Here is a 19,168-nt window from a genome sequence, read left to right as displayed (position 1 = left end):
TTGGGCATCAAACATTTTAGAGGTGTGTACATGTCTGATTCTTTACCGGAACAACCACTCAACAAAGAGTGTGGCATTGTTAATTTGGATGAGTACAAAAATCAGGGCACTCACTGGATTTGCTATCTTAAATATTTAAAAAATGAGGCATTTGTGTTTGATTCATTTGGAGGTGTTCCACCTGAAAATTTAGTAAAATATCTAAAATCACCTAATCTTTATTACAATAATGCCCGTCTTCAAAACTTCAAAGATGTTAATTGCGGACATTTGTGTTTATCTGTTCTCAGATATATGTCTCAAATAAATAAACCATCAATTGAAAATTTTCAAAAAGCCTTGTGGTATCTGAAACATCATGGGGGTATTCCATCTCACCAGCCAAAATTCAATATTGAAACTCAAATTGCATGATGACATAGTGTATCCCAAAACAATAGCTCTCAGGGCATTTTACGGCATGTACCTGATCCCTAATATTACACACCACAACAACACAATTGCAATAGGGGATCAAAAAATTGTCATCACTCCAGGGCAATATAATCTGTCCACTCTAAATGCTCACTTACCCAGAGGTGTAGTTTTAAGTCAAAATTCTGTCACTCACAGAGTAGAAATTGTATCTGCTACAGAAACAGTGCATCTGGGTACTATAGGAGAGCTGTTAGGATTTGAGAACAACACAAAACTTGAACCGGCCATCAAACACACTGCTATGAATATACCCAAATTCTTAGCCATAGAGACTCTGAATATTCACTGTAATGTGGCTGAGGGTATGATCACCAAATCAAATGGCATAGGCACTCACAAACAAACCGGCATCATTGCAACATTCAAACCTAATTCCGAATTCATGGAGCCCATCATCTACAATCCATCCCCAACATTATATTTTCCTGTGTGCCATAATAGAATAGATTACATTGAGTTGATGGTCACTAATGAAAAAGAAGAATTAGTTGATTTTGCTGGAGCCACAACAACTGCTATCATAGAGATTAACATTTAAATAAAAATACATACAATGGAAAATATTGAGAGTTATGAGCTACAATCATTCCCCCCAAACAGGAGGACATTTGCAAATTTAAATCAACCCAACACAGAGATTGAGGTTGATCTTGATGTAGGGGATGGATTTATACACCCCCACAGAGCAGATCTATACATCAAATTTGATGTTGTAAAGCTCGATGGAACAGATTATCCGGCAAATTCAAATATAAGATTGGTGGATAATTTTGTGCCGCATCTGTTCTCTGAAATTGAGATCAGAAAACATGGTGTTGTTATAAACAGAGTAGATTATCCCGGCATTACCTCCACAGCTTTGGCCACACTAAAATTATCCAAAACCGAGGCTTCTTACTACAAAATAGGTGGATTTGAGGCTGGTGATAAGATATTATCTAAGAACCACACAGTGCTGTTCCCTATGCGCCTGTTGCCAGGATTCTTCTCGGATTACAAAGATATTATGTGGAAGGGCGGGTTAAGAATTACATTTAGAAGAGCTGCAAATGATAACAATGCTTTGATGAGGTACAGCACATTAAACTCTACAGGGGAAGCTCTGCCTAATACCTTACCAGATGCAGGCAAATGCATTATTCAGACTATGGAGCTAAGAATCCCAGTTGTTGAATATGAGGCCAGTTACGCTCTTAAATACAAAGCTGATATAATAAAAAATCCACAGATTCCTCTGCAATTTTATACATATCAATGCGTACAGAAGCCCGCATCTGGCACATATTATGAGTTTGATGCTACAAATTCATTCTCTAGCATACAATACGACATGCCTGATTTTGTGGTAGTATTGTTTCAGACTAGAAGACACAACAATCAGGAAAAAAATTCAAGTAAATTTGATAACTGTAACATCAAAAACATATATCTTAAAAATGGCAGAAATGAGGTATTCCCTAGAGAAAATTATAATTTAGACATTTCCAAGGATGATTTTCTTAAATTATATGAGGCTTTTTCGGCTTTCAAAAGGGTCACTACTGGCAATACTGACCTGTACTACACTCCAGATGAATTCAAGACACAGAGACCCATGTTTGTAATCAACACTTCAAAAAGAAAACAAGTTGTGGTGAATGACAGAACAAACATTAAAATTATCTGTGAATTCCATGAGGCTTTACCTGATGACACCATATGTAGCGTTATTCTCATAGGGGAAAAATCATATGTTTATGATGTAAGAAATGAGAGAGTCACGGAGCAATTCTAGAAGAATTGCATTGTTTTAATATTAGATAAACAAATTAAGCCTGGTATCCAAGAACTTAAACCAGAAATAAATATGTGTGTGTGTATGTGTGTGTGTGTATGTGTGGGTATGTGTGTGTGTATGTATGTGTGTGTATGTATGTGTGTGTATGTATGGGTGGCGTAGTTTTAGGTATGGCCCAAGAGGGGCATATTTTTAACAAATTTATAGACAACAATCTCACAGAAGTGCCTTTTGCAAGTATAAACAAATCAATCTGAGGAAGCTCTTCGTTTCTGAAAAATTCCCGAGGGCATTTTTACAAAAATCTTGAATTAGACAAGATTCCACACTTGCTCAAAAACTCATATGCTCATGTTAAGCAAGTTTTAAGTGTAGCAAAGCTGCTTGAGGGGATGCTCTTCCTTTCTCGCACTGTCCGTATTGTATTTACTACTACTTATACTCTATCCCATCTATCTCGGGAGTAAGTCCGCGCATTGCGGCAGAGATAGGGGGAAATCGAGTGTTCAGATCGAAAAAGTACAGGCTGCTTCAAAGGCTGGTAACTGCAGTCGCTTTCCACCTCCATGCAATCTCATTCCCTCTCACGTGTTCATTTATGGAGCCGTCTCACATCACTACTTGCGCAGAGACTAGACTTCATTCATTTGCTCAGAGATAGCCGAGACAAATTATATCTTCTCTGATAATATAAAACTATAAGAAGTATATATATATACCCATTGGTTTAAAGAAAAATACGTCTAAAGTTGCATTTGTTGTTTTTATGCTATATCCTTAATACATTAACCTATTAAATATGTTTGGAACTGTTGTTCATACTTTCTGTAACGAATTTGAAAGACGTCATTGTCTCAATTTCTCTGAAACTTATCTTGTAGGAGCACAGGCAGCAGCAAAGGCCATAGCAACAGCTATTTCTTCAACAGGTCAAGGAGGTAATTTATAAAATTCTATACAAATATTTATGTAGTTTTCATTATCCATATTTGATCCCATCAATATGAAACAAAATTATTTATTTGAGAATCAATCTCCAAGTGAACTAAACCGAGAACTTGTCTCAATACGTTGTTAGCAGTGGCGTCTCGTGGCCTCAAATTTGGCCGGGGCTTATTTTTTTAAAGAATTTAAAATATAATGACAATTCACATGAATTACAAAAAATAGATATATTTTCTTCTAGACTACAAAACTGGACTTACTTTTTTGAAAGAATTTAAAATATAATGACAATTCACATGATTACAAAAGAAACAGGTATTGTTGTGAAACATACCTTTCTACGAACGGTGACTCCTGTTCTTCTGCTCAGCAAATTTTGTAATTACTTTTTCGATGAAGCCCTCTATGTTTGAAATGTATTCTATCTCTATTGTAAGCAAGTGTCAAGGCATTTGGTCTGTCTTGTCCCATTGCATTTCTTAAGCAGGTTTTAATACGCTTCAATGTGCTGAAACATCGTTCAGATTCAGCTGTTGCCACTGGAGTTATTAAAACTATGTTTGTCATTTTTACTGTTTCTGAAAAGGTACCCTCTAAATAATTTTAAATAAAAAATGAATGCAATCTACTGATAGAGTTTATGTTTTTCAACTCTTCACTACAATAAAGAACACGAAGTTCCCTCTTTAGTTTTCCCTCTTCTATGAAGGGATAATACATCTGGGAAGATGCCTCTTTTTAAAGATTGTTCTCTTTCATTATGTCCTCGTAGAGCAAGTTCATGTCGACCACAGAATTTTAAGCAATCGATAATTCTATTTAATATATGCCTATTTTTCCGGACAAATTCGTTGTGTCTTGTAATTGACAGCCTATGTCCTTCATCAATTTGTGTTCGAACATCAACCCTGCCAAACTCACTCAAACATAGCAAATGAAAGCCACCAAAACACTACAGAACAAACAACACGCGAGATCGCACGCGACACAACGGAAGTAGCCCCGAATCAACACTCAAATCCATTGCACTCTCCCCTCCTCTCTCTGCTAGCATGTGACCTTCACTGTAGCGTAGGTGGGTGTAGGCCACGCCTTCCTTTGCGACGTGCCCCGGAAAGCGATAATTGACATCAATGCCGCTAGGATCGCTGTCGTATCCATTGCAACAGACGATGAATTTACGTGGTTAAAAATTGCCTTTTAAAAGACTGTGTGATAGTTATGCGTTATGGTGATTGATAATTACGTGAATACGTCCGTTTTTCTTTAGGGGCTAAGCTCCGGAAGCCCCAAAGGACGAGACGCCACTGGTTGTTAGTAATTTTTGAAACTTCCATTCATTTGCTTATTTGTATTCCTTAAACGGTTTTCTTTAAGTGACTTGGGCTAATGAGTTATAATTACTTTCTGTCAGAGTGTGCTACTTTAATTTATTGATAGACATCAAGAATAGGAGGGGTTCGATTTTAGTAGCTGAAGGATATGAAAATTTTAATTACATTACCATTAATATTTATTATATAATTTACACAAAAACATAGAACGTTTGTTCAAATGGTTTGGTTCTAAATACTATTTCTACTGTTGCGGACTGGCAGCTATGCTCACATTACGCGGGATCGAATAGTCTGTGTGTCGGTAGTATGGCGGTCTCGGGGTGAAGACGTTATAGAAATTGTACATCTTTGTAACATACCGTTTGGCAGTAATAAATAGTTGTTCTTGTTAATTTATGCGTCGTCCTATCTGTTAAAGATTCTAGAAACGGAACTACAGTAGTAGCAGAGCGTAGTTAGCAGAATGGCGGACGTGGATAAGATAGAATTACTGAATAATGGCAACTATCATGTCTGGGAAATAAAGGTAAGTGCAGTGCTGCGAAGTAAGGGATTGTACAAGGACGCAATATTAATGATGAACCAACAGAAAAGATAAATGATGAAGCTCTTGGTGTCATAGTTGTAACTTTATCGCCCGACCAGGGTGGACTGTGCATCAACGAGACATGTGCAAAAACAATGTGGGATGAACTTAAACGTATTCACACGTGAAACACACAGGACAAAATAATATATATCGGCGTGGAAATGAAGAACACAAAAATGGGTGAGAAGGAAAGTGTTCAAGATGATTTGAGAGCACGAAACATAATGTCAAAAAGTGCTGAATTGGGTCAACCAATTACGACACGAGAAGTAGTGTATCATATTGTACGGGGTGTTCATCAAAAGTATGAAAACGTCGCACCAGTATTACGAGCACGAAGGGGTGCGACAATTGAAGAAGAAGAGGTTAGGTTGCATAAAATGGACTACAATCAAAAATCCGAACAGGTATACAAGGCACGGGATAAGAAATATTGGAAAAAGAAAGAAGCTGTGCGAAGATGCTGGACGTGTGGAAAAGTAGGACATTTCTCGAAAGAATGTGGGCACAATAAACAAGGTGGGAAAGGTCAAGCTAGCAGACCTTCTACGTCTACCTTTACATCTACATCCCCTAAAACACCGAAGGGAAAACCAAACAGACAGGATTCACATTCGAAGACAACATGGAAGCTGCTTAACAATGTATACAACATGCAGGAAGACAGAAGAAAAGTTCAGGTATGGTTGTACATCTCACATGACAAATAAAGAAGACTGGCTGATAAATAAAAGAGAAGTGCAAAGTGAAGTGCAACTTGCGGAGGAAGGAAAATCAATGGTGGCCAAAGTGCAAGGTGACATTAAGGTACCAACAGACACAAATTTATGATGTATTGTATGTACCTGATTTGCGTTTGAATTTATTATGAGTTAGAGGTTTGGTGAATCATGATAGTGAAGTGTTGTTTTCCAAAAATATTGCAAGGGTAATTGACAAAAATGGCATGTTAGTGGCAGAAGCACAGGAAAAGAATCGTATGTACATTTTACAAACTTATGAAAGATCAGATGTAAGTCATATTAAGGAAACTATTAACTATGGAAACTAATGTAAAACATTAAAAATACATGTGGCACAGAAGATTAGGTCACTTGAATTAAAAATATTTAAATAAAATGAAGGACAGTGACATGGTAAGAAATTTAGATTTTAAGCAATCTTCAGAAAAATTAGGATTGGGTGATGCATGTACAATGGGAAAAATTGTACAACTTCCTTTTGAACAAAGCAATGATGTTTGTGAGAAACCACTAGATTTGATACACATGGATTTATGTGGACCTATAGAAAAATAATCATTGAGGGGTGCTAAATACATGTATGTTATTGTAGATACTTAGAGTAGAAGCGTGTTTGTATACTTTCTCAAAACAAAAGATGAGGCATTTGATTATTTTGTAAAATTTAAAAACCAGTATGAAAAGGAAGCTAACAATTGTATAAAAAGTGTAAGATCAGACAATGGTACTGAGTTTGATAACAGTAAATTTCAAGAGTTGTTTAACAAAGAAGGTATAGATCACCAGTTAACTGTTCCATACAGTCCACAAAGTAATGGTATTGCTGAGAGAGCAAACAGGTCACTACTAGATATGGGAAGAACAATGTTAATTGATGCAAGGTTACCCATAGAATTATAGGCTGAAGCGGTTGCAACAGCAGCGTACATCAAAAATTGTATCCCTACCAAGGATGGTAGCACAAAAACTGCAATGGAAAGATAGACGGGAAGGAAGCCAACAGTAAAACATATGAAAGTATATGGATGTGTGGCATACATTCCGAAGAAGTGTCGAAGCAAATTTCAACCAAAGGAAGAAAAGGAAGCAAATACGTGAAGCTAGAAGCGGTATGTTCGATGAAAAAAAAGAAGAGGCTTACTGATGAATTAGAATTCAACAACTTGAAGTATAAACATGATTATGACAGGGAAAGTAAGCAATATGACAACAGCAATGTACATTTGCATGAATCGAAGGTAGAAGAAAGAGGACCGGACATATTTCTTGACTTAACACCTGAAGATCTACCAGAAGAAATACAAACAGATGAGTGGAAACAGTGGAGCCAAAAGAAGTGGACGGAAGAGAGGAGAAACAAACGAAGTGTTAAAAACATGACACAAAGAAAATTTGAAAAGAAATTAAGATCAACTTAAAAGTCTTGGTGTGAAAAGATCTGAGAGGATAAAAGCAAGAAAATAAACTAATTTTGCACAAGATATCGTACCACAAACTTTCGATGAAGCTATGAGTTCACCATACAGTGAAAATTGGAAGATTGCAATGAACGAAGGAATGCAAACATTGGAATCACATAATGTTGGGACACTAGTTCCCAGAGAGGAGAACATGAAGGTTGTAAGAAGCAAATGGGTATTTAGTACAAATGAGAACATGGATGGGACAATATACAAAAGAAAAGCAAGATTGGTGGCAGTTGGTTGCGGACAGAGAGAAGGTCTTGATTATGAGAGTTCGTTTTCACCAGTAATAAGAATGGAATCAGTACGTGTATTGTTAACTGTGGGAGCACATTAAAAAATGAAAGTAAAACTCTATGATATAAAAACTGCATATTTATATGATAATTTAAGGGAAGAAGTATACATGGAACAACCAGAAGGGTTCATGGAAGATGAGTATAAAAACAAAGTATGTATCGGTTACCACAATCAGGTCTTTGTTGGAATGAGAAACTGAATGAAGTTCTCACCAAAATAGGTTTCAAAAGACTGGAAAGTAATCCTTGTATCTATAAAGCATAGATAAGATAATGCAAATAATTCAGAAATATTGTGTAATTCAAGAGAATAATAGCTTAAGTTCATTTTTGGGTATGGATATAATTGTAACTGAAGAAGGTTATCAGTTGCCACAAAAGGATTATATTTCAAAAATATTAAAGAAGTATAAACTTCATGATTGTATTCCAGTGAGAACACCAGGTGACTTGAACCAAGATTTGCATAACTTTGAAGAGTCAAAACCAGTTGATAAAACAAAGTACTTACAAATGTTAGGCTCACTTATGTATTTATCTGTAGGGTCAAGACCAGATATAGCTTTTTGTGTGAGTCAATTGTCAAGGTATAGTAAAGATTCAAGAGAAATACATCTAACAGCATTAAAAAGAGTATATAGATATTTGAAAGGAACGTGCAATTATGCATTAATTTTTTCAAGTGAAGGTGGTAAGCTTGCATTATGCACGAATGCAAGTTGGAGTACAGCAGTAGAAGCGAAATCTCGTATTGGCTATCTTGTCAAGGTTGGAAACTCAGTCAAGCAAATTACAGAATTTGGTTGCTTTGTCTACTTGTGAGGCAGAATTGTTTGCACTATGTGAAGGTTTGTGTGATATAAAATGGGTCATAAGTTTAATATCAGAATTATATGTTGGAAATTTTGTAAATAGACCAGTGATTGTTAAAACTGATAGTAAATCAGCAATTTATTGGATATCAAGTAACACTGTAAAGGCAAGAACTAAACATATCAATAGAAAATATAATTTTGTAAAACTGGATGTAGCAAATGTGTATAACACCATTAAGCCTTGTTTCCATGATTATGAAAAAATATAAATATGCTGACCAAGGCAGTAATTTATTTTATTAAAAACATAAACTAAACGTAACGTTTCAACCTTCTAGCAAGGTCTTCATCAGACTCTGTATCAAGTACAAAAGTAACAAGATACCAAAAACAGGGCATTATATATACACAAAACATTACTCCCTCCAGACTATTAGAAAGTTGTTTTGGAACTTTCTAGCATGTGGCTATCACTAGTGAACTGTACTTTCACCTAAAAGGCTAAAAATATATACTTCCATATAGAATGTGGATTGGGCTTTATATCTCACGCTCTTTTTCCTTCGTTTTCTTCCTTCTCCTCTCCTCTTTCTCTCTTGTCCTTTCCACTCTTTCTAACACTTTCTTCCATTCTTTGTTTAACTTCAGTCCCCCATTCCAGTTCATTGTGTCTTCTTCACCTTTCTTCTCTATTTCCTTGGCTTCCTTCCATCTTCTCCCTTCCTAGCTGCTTAGCCTCATCGCACTCTATGTCATGTCCTGTTTCTCTCGTGTGTTTAAATATCGCATTTCTCTCTCTCTTAAGTCGTACATCATCCCTATGTTGTTTCAACCTATCTTTCAGTCTCTTTTTCGTTTCTCCTATGTACACACTCTGACATTCTTTACATTTTACTTCGTAGATAATCCCTTCCTCTTCCTCTTATCTGTTTTCCTTTTTCTTGTTTGCATTCTTCGCTATTCCTAAGATGCTTCTCCCTCCCTTCCTGTAAGTTTTAATGCCCGCTTTCCTAAGCACTTTGCATATCTTTTCTGTGGTCTTCCCCATACTCCTTATTCCAAACCTTCTCTCTTTTTCTTTCTCTTCCTCTTTTTCTTTCTCTTCCAATTCTCCCCTTCCTCTTTTCTTAGTTCTTCTGTTTATGTCCAGTCTATCCTGCTTCTCATAGCCATTCTTTTCCAGCTGTTTCCATAGGCTATTTATTTTGCCTTCTTTTTCACATTCCTTCGTGCATATTTTCGTTATTCTGTCCTCCATATTCTTTATGAAATTTATTTTTGTCACCTCACTTACATCACTTCTTTTGTGGCAGAATACCCCTGCTGCACACTTCTTCTGATGCCAAGCGGTTTCAATTTCTTCTCCTCTCTTCCTTTTCATCAATATATCAAGGTAGCTTAACTTGCCTTCTTCTTCTTCTATTTCAAGTTCCAATAATATCCCTAGGGATATCAACCAGTGAGAAACAACAGAAAAACAACTTAAAATGTCAACTATTTCTGAAGAAAATATAGGTTAACATTCCCATGGAAATTTCACAAATGTAGTTGAACAGTTTATCTCCTTTCTAGATAAGTCACTTTGTTAAAAATTACAAATAAATTTTCTATTTCAAACTTTCCATAATGTGTGCTCCTTTGATTCATTCCGAAAAGAGATAAAATAACTGATTTCATGAGATTAAAAAGGATTCCTATTATCTTGTAAATCACGCATTTCAGAAAATATACAAAATTGTGTTTACTTTTATTGTTAGAGTGTTGTCATTCTTTTCACGCTGAATGTGTTTATTCTCCAAGTTCAAGGTATGGTTCTGCATATTTATTCATTCATATTGATACATTTGAAATAAATTGCTGGAAAAATCAAATATTCAGGTGATATCCATCTAAAGAAACACTTGTCAATACTGAATTTAAATTGTCAGATTTGTGATGACTGATTACAAATTGATCAGTTCAGTTTCAAACAACCTAACTAAAAACAAAACAATGAACCAACCAAGCATTAACTGAATTGAAGTAAAACAACAGAGATGTTGCGGATGTTGAAAGTTGTTGGAGAGAATTTTCAATTCTCAATTTCTGTTACATGATATCCTCCCAAATTATGTGCACAAACGAAATGCGTATAGAATGTATTTGTATAGAATGTAAACTTTTAGTGTATATTCAATATTTGAAAAAAAAAACGGTGGCATCTCACAGACTTGTTGCAAAGAAGAAATTTAACTTCAAAGGGTCTCAAAATATGAAACAACTTTGCAATTTGTATGAGGAAGAATGTGCTGTTTGAGATTTGAAATATTGAGTAAAACTGAATGCATACTTTAATTCCTGTTCCTTTCCACTTATTTCCTTGCAGGATCTTCTGCATCATCCTTGGCTGAAGCCCAAACTGGAAGTGGTAGACAAGGTAAATCGGCAACTAGTAAAACATTTATTTACTTCTCTCAAACATAGTTTTTATTACTGATTGATCGTTAGTGTAGAAAAATAACAAATATGTGTTGTTATAAAATTATTAATATCATGAAGACGTCATGCTTTGGGATGTGCGCAGGTTCGAGTCTCCTGGGGAATGTGTAACAACTTTTCTCCTGAGATTTTGGCCAGTAGGACTACTTACCATCATGAGGAAATTGGGGAGTTCTGAATGAGTAGCGTACCCTGGTTATGGAAACATACTGCATCGACTAGGGATTCGTCGTGCTGACCACATGTCACCGCGGAACTGGTTAGAGGATCTCCCACCTCGAGTGAGTGAGTAAGTAGAATCTGGTGGGAGTGAGGTCGACAGTCGGTAGGTAGGCTCGGGCCCTTAATGGGCTGTGCCACGGGGTAAAAAAAAAAAAAACATGTGAATGGACTTTTCTCACAGCCATTAGATTTAAAACCACCACTTCAGGTTAGAAAATCTTATTATTATAGCCATCATCAAAAATAACTTTTTAAAATGTATTGCTATGTTGTACGAAATGAATTGGAACTTTTTAATACATAAATTTATGCGCAGACAAGAAATCATAAACTATCCTTTGCTTTTTATGTGGTAATTTAGTATAAAAAGTTAGGCATCATTCTGTAGATTATTGACAATGTAAAACTTTGTTTGAAGTCCGATTCATGCTCAGATCTTAATCCGGACTGGACTACAGTTGAACTGAACCACTATGCAATGTGCATCCATCAAACTCAGGGTACACTGATTACAAGTCAACAGCAATTGACTAGGAGACCCACTGTTCTTCGAGAAGTGAAATAGATGAAGGAATAAACAAACACAAATGCCAATGCCCTGCCCGAATTTGAAACCAGAACTTTGGTGGAAAGTCACCCACTCAAGGTGTTCAATATCTGAGGCAGAAATGAAACTATTACTTTTAGTTCAGATTACAGAAATGGTTGAGAACATTTTTAAAAACACTGGAGCCAACATATTTACTCAGGAAGCTTTTATCTGTTTCTGTCATTGCTACATATTACTTTTTGTAACACAAATTGACCACAAATTTTATAGAATTGAAACAAATAAGATAAGAGGAAAGTGAATGATATCTTTCCTTTCACATGCGAGTGATATTGTTTTTCTAACAATACAACATAAAAAATATGATATGATAAAACATACTTGCTTATTAGATCATATGTAAGCAAGAATTATTTTGTAAATAAATATATGAATTTTATTTTCAATTTGTAATTTAGTTCCCAAAAAGATTGTGGATACTTGCTGATAGCCAGTGTTCATCTACTACAAGTTATTACACTGAAGAAACGTACGAAAAAACAAAGAAGACAAGCTGTTGTGAACTACATGAAACCATGTAAAATAATGTAATACTATTTTATGTAATAAAACTTAAAAAATACTTTTAGGCATTTTAATTTTTATTTCTGTACTGACTTTAATGAAAATGTTCAAAAAAATGAAATGGTTAATCAAACAGTAATTTACACTCTTGTAAAAGTATAGAGATTATAGTTTTGGTGACAGAGAATGGCTGCAAACATTTACAAATATAGATAACAAAATGTCTTTTGTACTCAAACATTTCTCACAACATAACAGATATTCTTGACACGAGCTTCTATGAAGCTTATGATAGCTTGTGGATAGCTTGTAAAATATAGTTAAGTACTGCATGCTTGCAGAGAACTTCTTGTTATATCAGATTCTTCGAGCAGTGAAACACAAGAAAGTAAACACAATAAACTTTCTACAAGTGAGCGACCTCTTGTCCTATTGCAAGCTCTTCTCATTTTTGCGACATTTTGCCCTCATGCAACCTCTTGTTCATTTGCGACTTCTTGTCCTCGTGTGATCTCCTGTCATTTTGCTACTTCCTGTCGTTTGGCTACATTCTGTCCTTTTCCCACCTCCTGAATTGATTCGCCTTATTTTTCTTATGGCGACCTCCTGTCCTTATGCGACCACCTGTTTTTAGTGATCTCATGTCCTTATCCGACATCCTGATGTTATGGGTCCTATTTGTATGAGACCTCCAATTCATATGAAACCACTTGACCTATTCGATCTCCTTCTATTGAGATCTCTTGTTCTTATTCAACGTCTTACCCTTGTGCGGTGTTTTTTCCTGATTCGACCTCTTGTCCTTATGAGACCTCATTCTCATGTTATTGTGAGACCTATTGTCGTTTTCATATCTCTTGTCCTTTCATGACCCCTGTCCTTCTATAGGACTTCCTAACGTTGCGAACTTTTGTCCTCTAGCTACCTACTCTTCTTTTGCAACATCCTGTCTTTTGGGACCACATCCTTACGTGGTTTCCTGTCCTTCTGGAACCTCATGACTTTGCGACCTCTTGTTATTTTGCTACTTCCTGTCCATTTGCGACCATTTTCCATCATGCATGTGATCTCTTGTCCTTTTGCTACCTCTTGTCATTACGAGACCCCTTGCCTTTTGCGGTCTTCATCCTCATGCCACCCCTTTTCCTTATGCGAACTGTTCTTGTGAGACCTTCTGTCCTTTTGGAACCACTTGACTTTTGCGACCTCTTAATCTTTTGCTACTACCTGTCATCTTGCGGCCTCTTTATCTCATGCCACCTCTTGTTTTTGCGACCTCTTGTCCTTTTGAGACACCTTGTTCTTATGCTACTTCATGTCCTTTTGCGACCTCTTTATCTCTTGCGACCTCTTGCCCTCATGCAGCCTTTTGTCTTAATACGACATCCAGTACTTATGATACCTTCTGCTCTTATGAGACCTCCTGCCCTTTTGTTATCTCTTGTCCTTATGCGACCTCTTGTCATTTTGAGACCTCTTGTTGTAATGCTACTTCCTGTCCTTTTGTTGCCTCTTTATCTCATGTGACCTCTTGCCCTTATGCAGTCTCCTGTCCTTATGATACCTACTGTTCTTATGAGACATCGTGCCCTTTTGCTATATCTTGTACTAATGCGACCTCTTGCCCTCATGCAGGCTTTCGTCTTCATGCGACATCTTGTCTTTATAGTACCTCCTGCCCTTTCGATATCTCTTGTCCTTATGCTATATCTTGTCCACTTGCTACCTCTTGTCCATTTGCAACCTTCTGTCCATATGCAACCTCTTGCAATCATGCGAATCCCTGTTAGTATGAGATCTCCTATTCGTATAAGACCTCCTGTCCTTCTGTTCCCTCTTGTTCTTATGAGACCTACTAACCTTTTCCTATTTCTTGTCTATTGCAACATCCTGGCGGACCCTGTGGCTTAGTGGTTAGCACATCGCGCTGTAACGCCAAGGGTCCCGCTCGGGCTTGGTTGTATGTGAATGTCCATTCATCAATTTCATCATTTCATCACTCATCCCCATCTTCGCAAATTAGCCAAGAGGCACAAAACGCGATGTAAGATAAACTCAATCAATCAATCAATCTATTGCAACGTCCTGTTCTTTTGAGACGTCTTGTTATTTTGCTACCTCTTCTCCTTATGCGACCTCCTGTTCATAGCAGGCCACCTGTTCTGATGATACCCCCTGTCCTTTTGAGACCTCTTGCCCTCATGCCGATTTTTGCCCTCATGTGACCTCCTGTTCTTGTGAGACCTGTCATTTTGAGACCAGTTATCTATTTGTGATCTCTTGTGTTTTTGCGACCTCGTGTACTAATGCGACCTCTTCTCCTTATGTGGTCATTTATGCTCCAGCGAACTATTGTCCTTATGGAACCAGCTTTTCGTATGAGACTTTCTATCCTTTTGCTGCCTCTTGACAAGAGATATCAAAGGGAAAATGGGTCGCATAAGGAGAAGAAATAACGAAAGGACAGACGGTCTCATAAGAACACGAAGTCTCATAAGGAGAGGAGGTAGCATGAGGACAAAAGCCCGCATGAGGACAAAAGCCCGCATGAGGGCAAGAGGTCTCATAAGAACACGAAGTCTCATAAGGAGAGGAGGTAGCATGAGGACAAAAGCCCGCATGAGGGCCAAGAGGTCTCATAAGGACAAGTGTAGCAAGAGGACAAGAGGTTGTAAAAGGACAAAGTGTCAAATAAGAAGAAGAGGCCACAAAAGGACAAAAAGTTGCATAAAAACGTTAGGTAACAAAATCGGAGATGTCAAATGGACAGAAGGTAGCAAAAGAAAAAAAGGGTTGCAAAAGGACAAGAGGTAGACAAAAGGAAGGAATTTCTGAAAAAGACAAGTAACAAGAAGACGGGAGGGCGCATTCTGACATGAAGTCTCATAATGACAGAAGGGCGCAGACGAACCACAGGTTTCAAAAGGACAAAAGGTTTCATAAGGACTGGAGGTTTCATAAAGTCAAAAGGCCGCATGAGGGCAAGAGGTCTTACAAGATCAGCAGACCTGGGCAGAAGGTTGCATGAGGGAAAAAGGACTCTTAAGTGCTAGAGGTTGCTTAAGAACAGGAGTTTTCAAAAGGGTATAATGTAGCAAAAGGGCAGAAGATTGCATATGAAAAAGGGGTATCAAAAGGACAGAAATTAGCATGAGGACAAAAGTCATCATAAGGGCAGGAGGTCTCATAAAGATAAGAGGTCGCATAAGGATAAAAGGCTGCATAAGAGCAACATGTTGCATGAGGGGATGTCGGAAAGGGCAAAAGGAAGAAGGCAGAAAGTCTCATGAGAACAGGAGGTTTATTAAGGAAAGTAGGTCATATTAAGACAAAAGAGAGGTTGCTTAAGGAGAGGATGTCGCGAAACAACAAGATGTCTTATAAGGACAGGAGTTCACATGAGGTCAAAAGCACATAAGGGCAAGAGATCGCAGGACAGAAGGTGGAAAAGGGCAAGAGGCAGCAAAAGGACAGGAACTCTCATAACAAAAGTGGCTCCCATAAGGGCAACAGGTCGCATCAGCACAAATACCACGTAAGAGAAAGATGTCGCATAAGGACATGAGGTTGCAAAAAGACAAGAGGTCTCACAAGGACAGGAAATCACATTAGGACAAAAAGCCGAATGAGAACAGCACGTCGCATAAGGACACTAGGTTGCAAAAGGATAAGAGATAGTAAAGGTCAGGAAGTCTCACATAAGAACCGGAGGTCTCATAACGTCAGAAGGTCGCATGAGAACAAAAAGCCTATGAGGGCAAAAGATTACAAAAGGACAGGAGGTCGTAAAAGGACAAGTGGTAGCAAAATGGGAGGAGGTATCATAAGAATACGAGGTCTCATAAGAACAGGAGGTCGCGTGAGGACAAATGTCCGATGAAGACAAGAGATGATCCCATAAAGGCAGGAGGACGTAAAACGAGATGAGGTAGCAAAAGGACAAGAGGTCGCATAAGGACAGGATGTCCGATAAGAATAGCAGGACTTATGAGTGGGGACAAAAGGCCTCATGAAGACAAGGGGACCCATAAGGTCAGGTGACGCACATGGAAAAGACAAATCAAAGAGACAATAGGTAACAAAAGTACAAGAGGTAACCAAAGGTCAAGATGTTGGAAAAGAACAAAGGGTCGCATAAGAACAAGAGGTCGTAAATGGACAAATCGTCGGATAAGGACAGGAGGCTGCAAGAGGACAGGAAGTAGCAAAAGGACAAGACGTAGCAAAAGGACAATAAGTGACAAGGAGACAAAATGTCGCATCAGGACAAGAGGTTTCATAATGATAGAAAGTTGCACACGGACAACAGGTCTCATAAGGACTGGAGGTCTCACAAGGACAAAAAGCCGCAGAAGGGCAACAGGTCTCATATGAACGGGAGATGTCACAAGGACAGAAGTTCTCATGAGGACAAAAAGCCGCATAGAAGCAAAATATTGCAAAAGGACAGAAGGTCATAAATGGACAAGCCATAGCAAAAGGTCAGGAGGTCTCATAAGAACAGAAGGCCATGTAAGTACAAGAGGTCGCAAGAGAACAGGAAGTCTAATCAGACCAGGAGGGCTACTATGGACTGGAGGTCACATAAGGACAAAAGGCAACCCACATAAGGGCAAGAGGATGCATAAGGACAAGAGGTCGTAAAAGGACAAGAGGTAGCAAAAGAGGAGGAGGTCTCATAAGAACAGTGAGTTTCATAAAGACAAGAGGTCGCATAAGGACAAAAGGCCGCATAAGAGCAGAGGTTGCATGAGGCGGTAGGTCAGAAAGGGCACGAGGATCAAGAGCACAGGAGATCACAAAAAGACAAGAGGTAGCAAAAGTTCTGGAGGTCCCATAAGAAATGGAGGTCCATAAGGACAAGAGGTTTCACGAGGACAAAGGGACACATAAAGCAAAGAGGTGGTATCAGGACAGAAGGTCGCAAAACACAAGACGTAACAATAAGACAAGAGGTCGCATAAGGACAAGAGGTCTCATAAGAACAAGAGGTCGCAAAAGGACAACACGTCTTATAAGGACAGGAGGTTTCATAAGGACAAGAGGTCTTACAAGGACCGGAAGTCGCATGCGCACAAAACACCGCATGAAAGCAAGAGGTCGCATAAGGACAGGATGTCGCAATAGGACAAGAGATTGGAAAATGACAGGAGGTCTCATAAGACCCAGGGGTCTCACAAGGACAGGAGTTCGGATGGTACTTCAATTGCATAGGAAATAATGAACCCCTCCCCCATTAGCTCCTTTGAACTTTTATCAGATTCAAAATGCTTCACTTTCTTTAAGAGCAAAATATCGTTTAATAACGACTATAAGATTTCTCTACACTAAATTTCTAGGAGAAAGCATAATAATATAGGGGCTGTAAGGGGGTAAGGACGGCCACACCTGTCCTTTAGAAAACGAATGTCAACGTAAAAGTACATATTTCTCACGTGTAATTTGATTTCAGTCACAGTAATTTACATAAATTGTTATAATTGCCATGCAAGAAAAGAATAATTACAAATTCAAGTGGTGTTTTATTGGGGAACATCACTATTATCGGGGTAATATGCCTCGTTTACCTCTCCGAAATAAACCTTCCTTGCCCCTCTGTGGAAAAAACTGCCGATGTTCATGATTATGTATTTTGTACCTCCATTGGTTACATTGAAAAGGTTCAAAAATTGTATTTTTTAATGCAAGGGTATTTTGTATTTCACTACATAGTTCAATAAGACTGAAACTTGTTTCTTGGAGTATAAGACTTAATACATATCATCATGGACGTCAGGGGGGCACAGCCTCCCCCGCACCAGTTTTGAAAGGTTCCATGCGTGTCTCATGTTTTCTTTATTTTCAGCATCGCACCCCCTAAATTTCTTTCCGCAACCCCTCAGCACCCCTAGATGATTAAACCTGGCGCCGCCGCTGGCAGAGCAACAAATGTTGACGACACTTCTAAAAAATGCAACACCACCAAAATATCGGATCGGATCCGATCGGGAGCTCAAGCACAGTGGGTCTTATAAAAACAAGACATCCCATAAGGACAAGAGGTCGCTTAGAGACAGGAGATCGCACATCGACAATAGGCCGCTTAAGGACAAAAAGTTGCAAATGGACCTCTTGTCCTTAAGGACTTTTAAAAAAGTAACTTTCCGAAAACTGGATAGAATGACTTTTTTTGTCAATTGAGAAGTATCACAGAACTACGTCACAGAACGAAACAGATAATGTGAGATTTGTAAAAACCAGGGTTAACTGATGTTCCTTCATAAAGCTACAGCAACTACAGAAGTTTCCAAAATTTATTTGTCCTGTCACCCAATCTCGACCAACACAATTTCTTGAAAAGCATAATGAAACTGATGATTTTTTGTCACCCCTAGTTGTTTTATATGATTGTAATTGAGATGGCGAACCGTAACAACTCCCTTTAAACCGACTATGGTCTGTAGTGTCTTGGCGAACGTAGCTATGGTTGGGATTTTTTTTTGTGATTGTGACTGTACAGGAAAAGCGGGCGTGCGCGAAACAATTCATATTCATTGTCTCATGTCCTAAAATAATACATCCTGCTCACCAGTTCGAATTTTTCTGTCACCGTCTCGGTCTAAGAAAACAAAGAAGAATGTCTACTGGAACGAAATTCAACCCCGAAGCGAAAGAATTTACGGCTCCTCTACGACGCCATAAACATTCATTGTTCTTGACTCGTGATCCCGCATGGTAATTGGAGGGAAATTTCCCTCTACTAAGGGAAATGTTGATGCTTCGGTTGAAAGGAAGGGGCGAAATGTAGGTAAAACGACGAGAGCAGAACGCAAGCATTATGGCAGACCTTTTCATTAACTTTATCCTCCTTGTTGCTTTTTCTCGAGCAACAGTCTGAAGAACAATTTGTAAATAATTATATCTCATCAG

At 38.1% G+C, this 19,168-nt stretch overlaps 1 protein-coding gene across 3 annotated transcripts in view; it reads left to right on the top strand.

Moving 5' to 3' along the window:
• LOC146005298 (uncharacterized) overlaps nt 1–12,317 on the top strand; it is a 76,444-nt gene extending 64,127 nt beyond the window's left edge. For all 3 annotated transcript variants that reach the window (XM_083144427.1, XM_083144428.1, XM_083144426.1), the window contains 3 exons: nt 3,136–3,192; nt 10,811–10,861; nt 12,154–12,317. In XM_083144427.1, the coding sequence (XP_083000553.1) occupies nt 3,136–3,192; nt 10,811–10,861; nt 12,154–12,182 (137 nt within the window). In that variant the 3' untranslated portion in view covers nt 12,183–12,317. The remainder of the gene's footprint in view (nt 1–3,135; nt 3,193–10,810; nt 10,862–12,153) is intronic.
• Nucleotides 12,318–19,168: the final 6,851 nt, after the last annotated feature.

This window comes from Lepisma saccharinum, chromosome 23 (assembly GCF_977018435.1).
Source record: "Lepisma saccharinum chromosome 23, izLepSacc3.1, whole genome shotgun sequence".
Lineage (NCBI taxonomy): Eukaryota > Metazoa > Arthropoda > Insecta > Zygentoma > Lepismatidae > Lepisma > Lepisma saccharinum.
The sequence above is the reverse complement of the archived record's forward strand: the minus strand, read 5'-3'. Positions and strand labels throughout refer to the sequence as shown.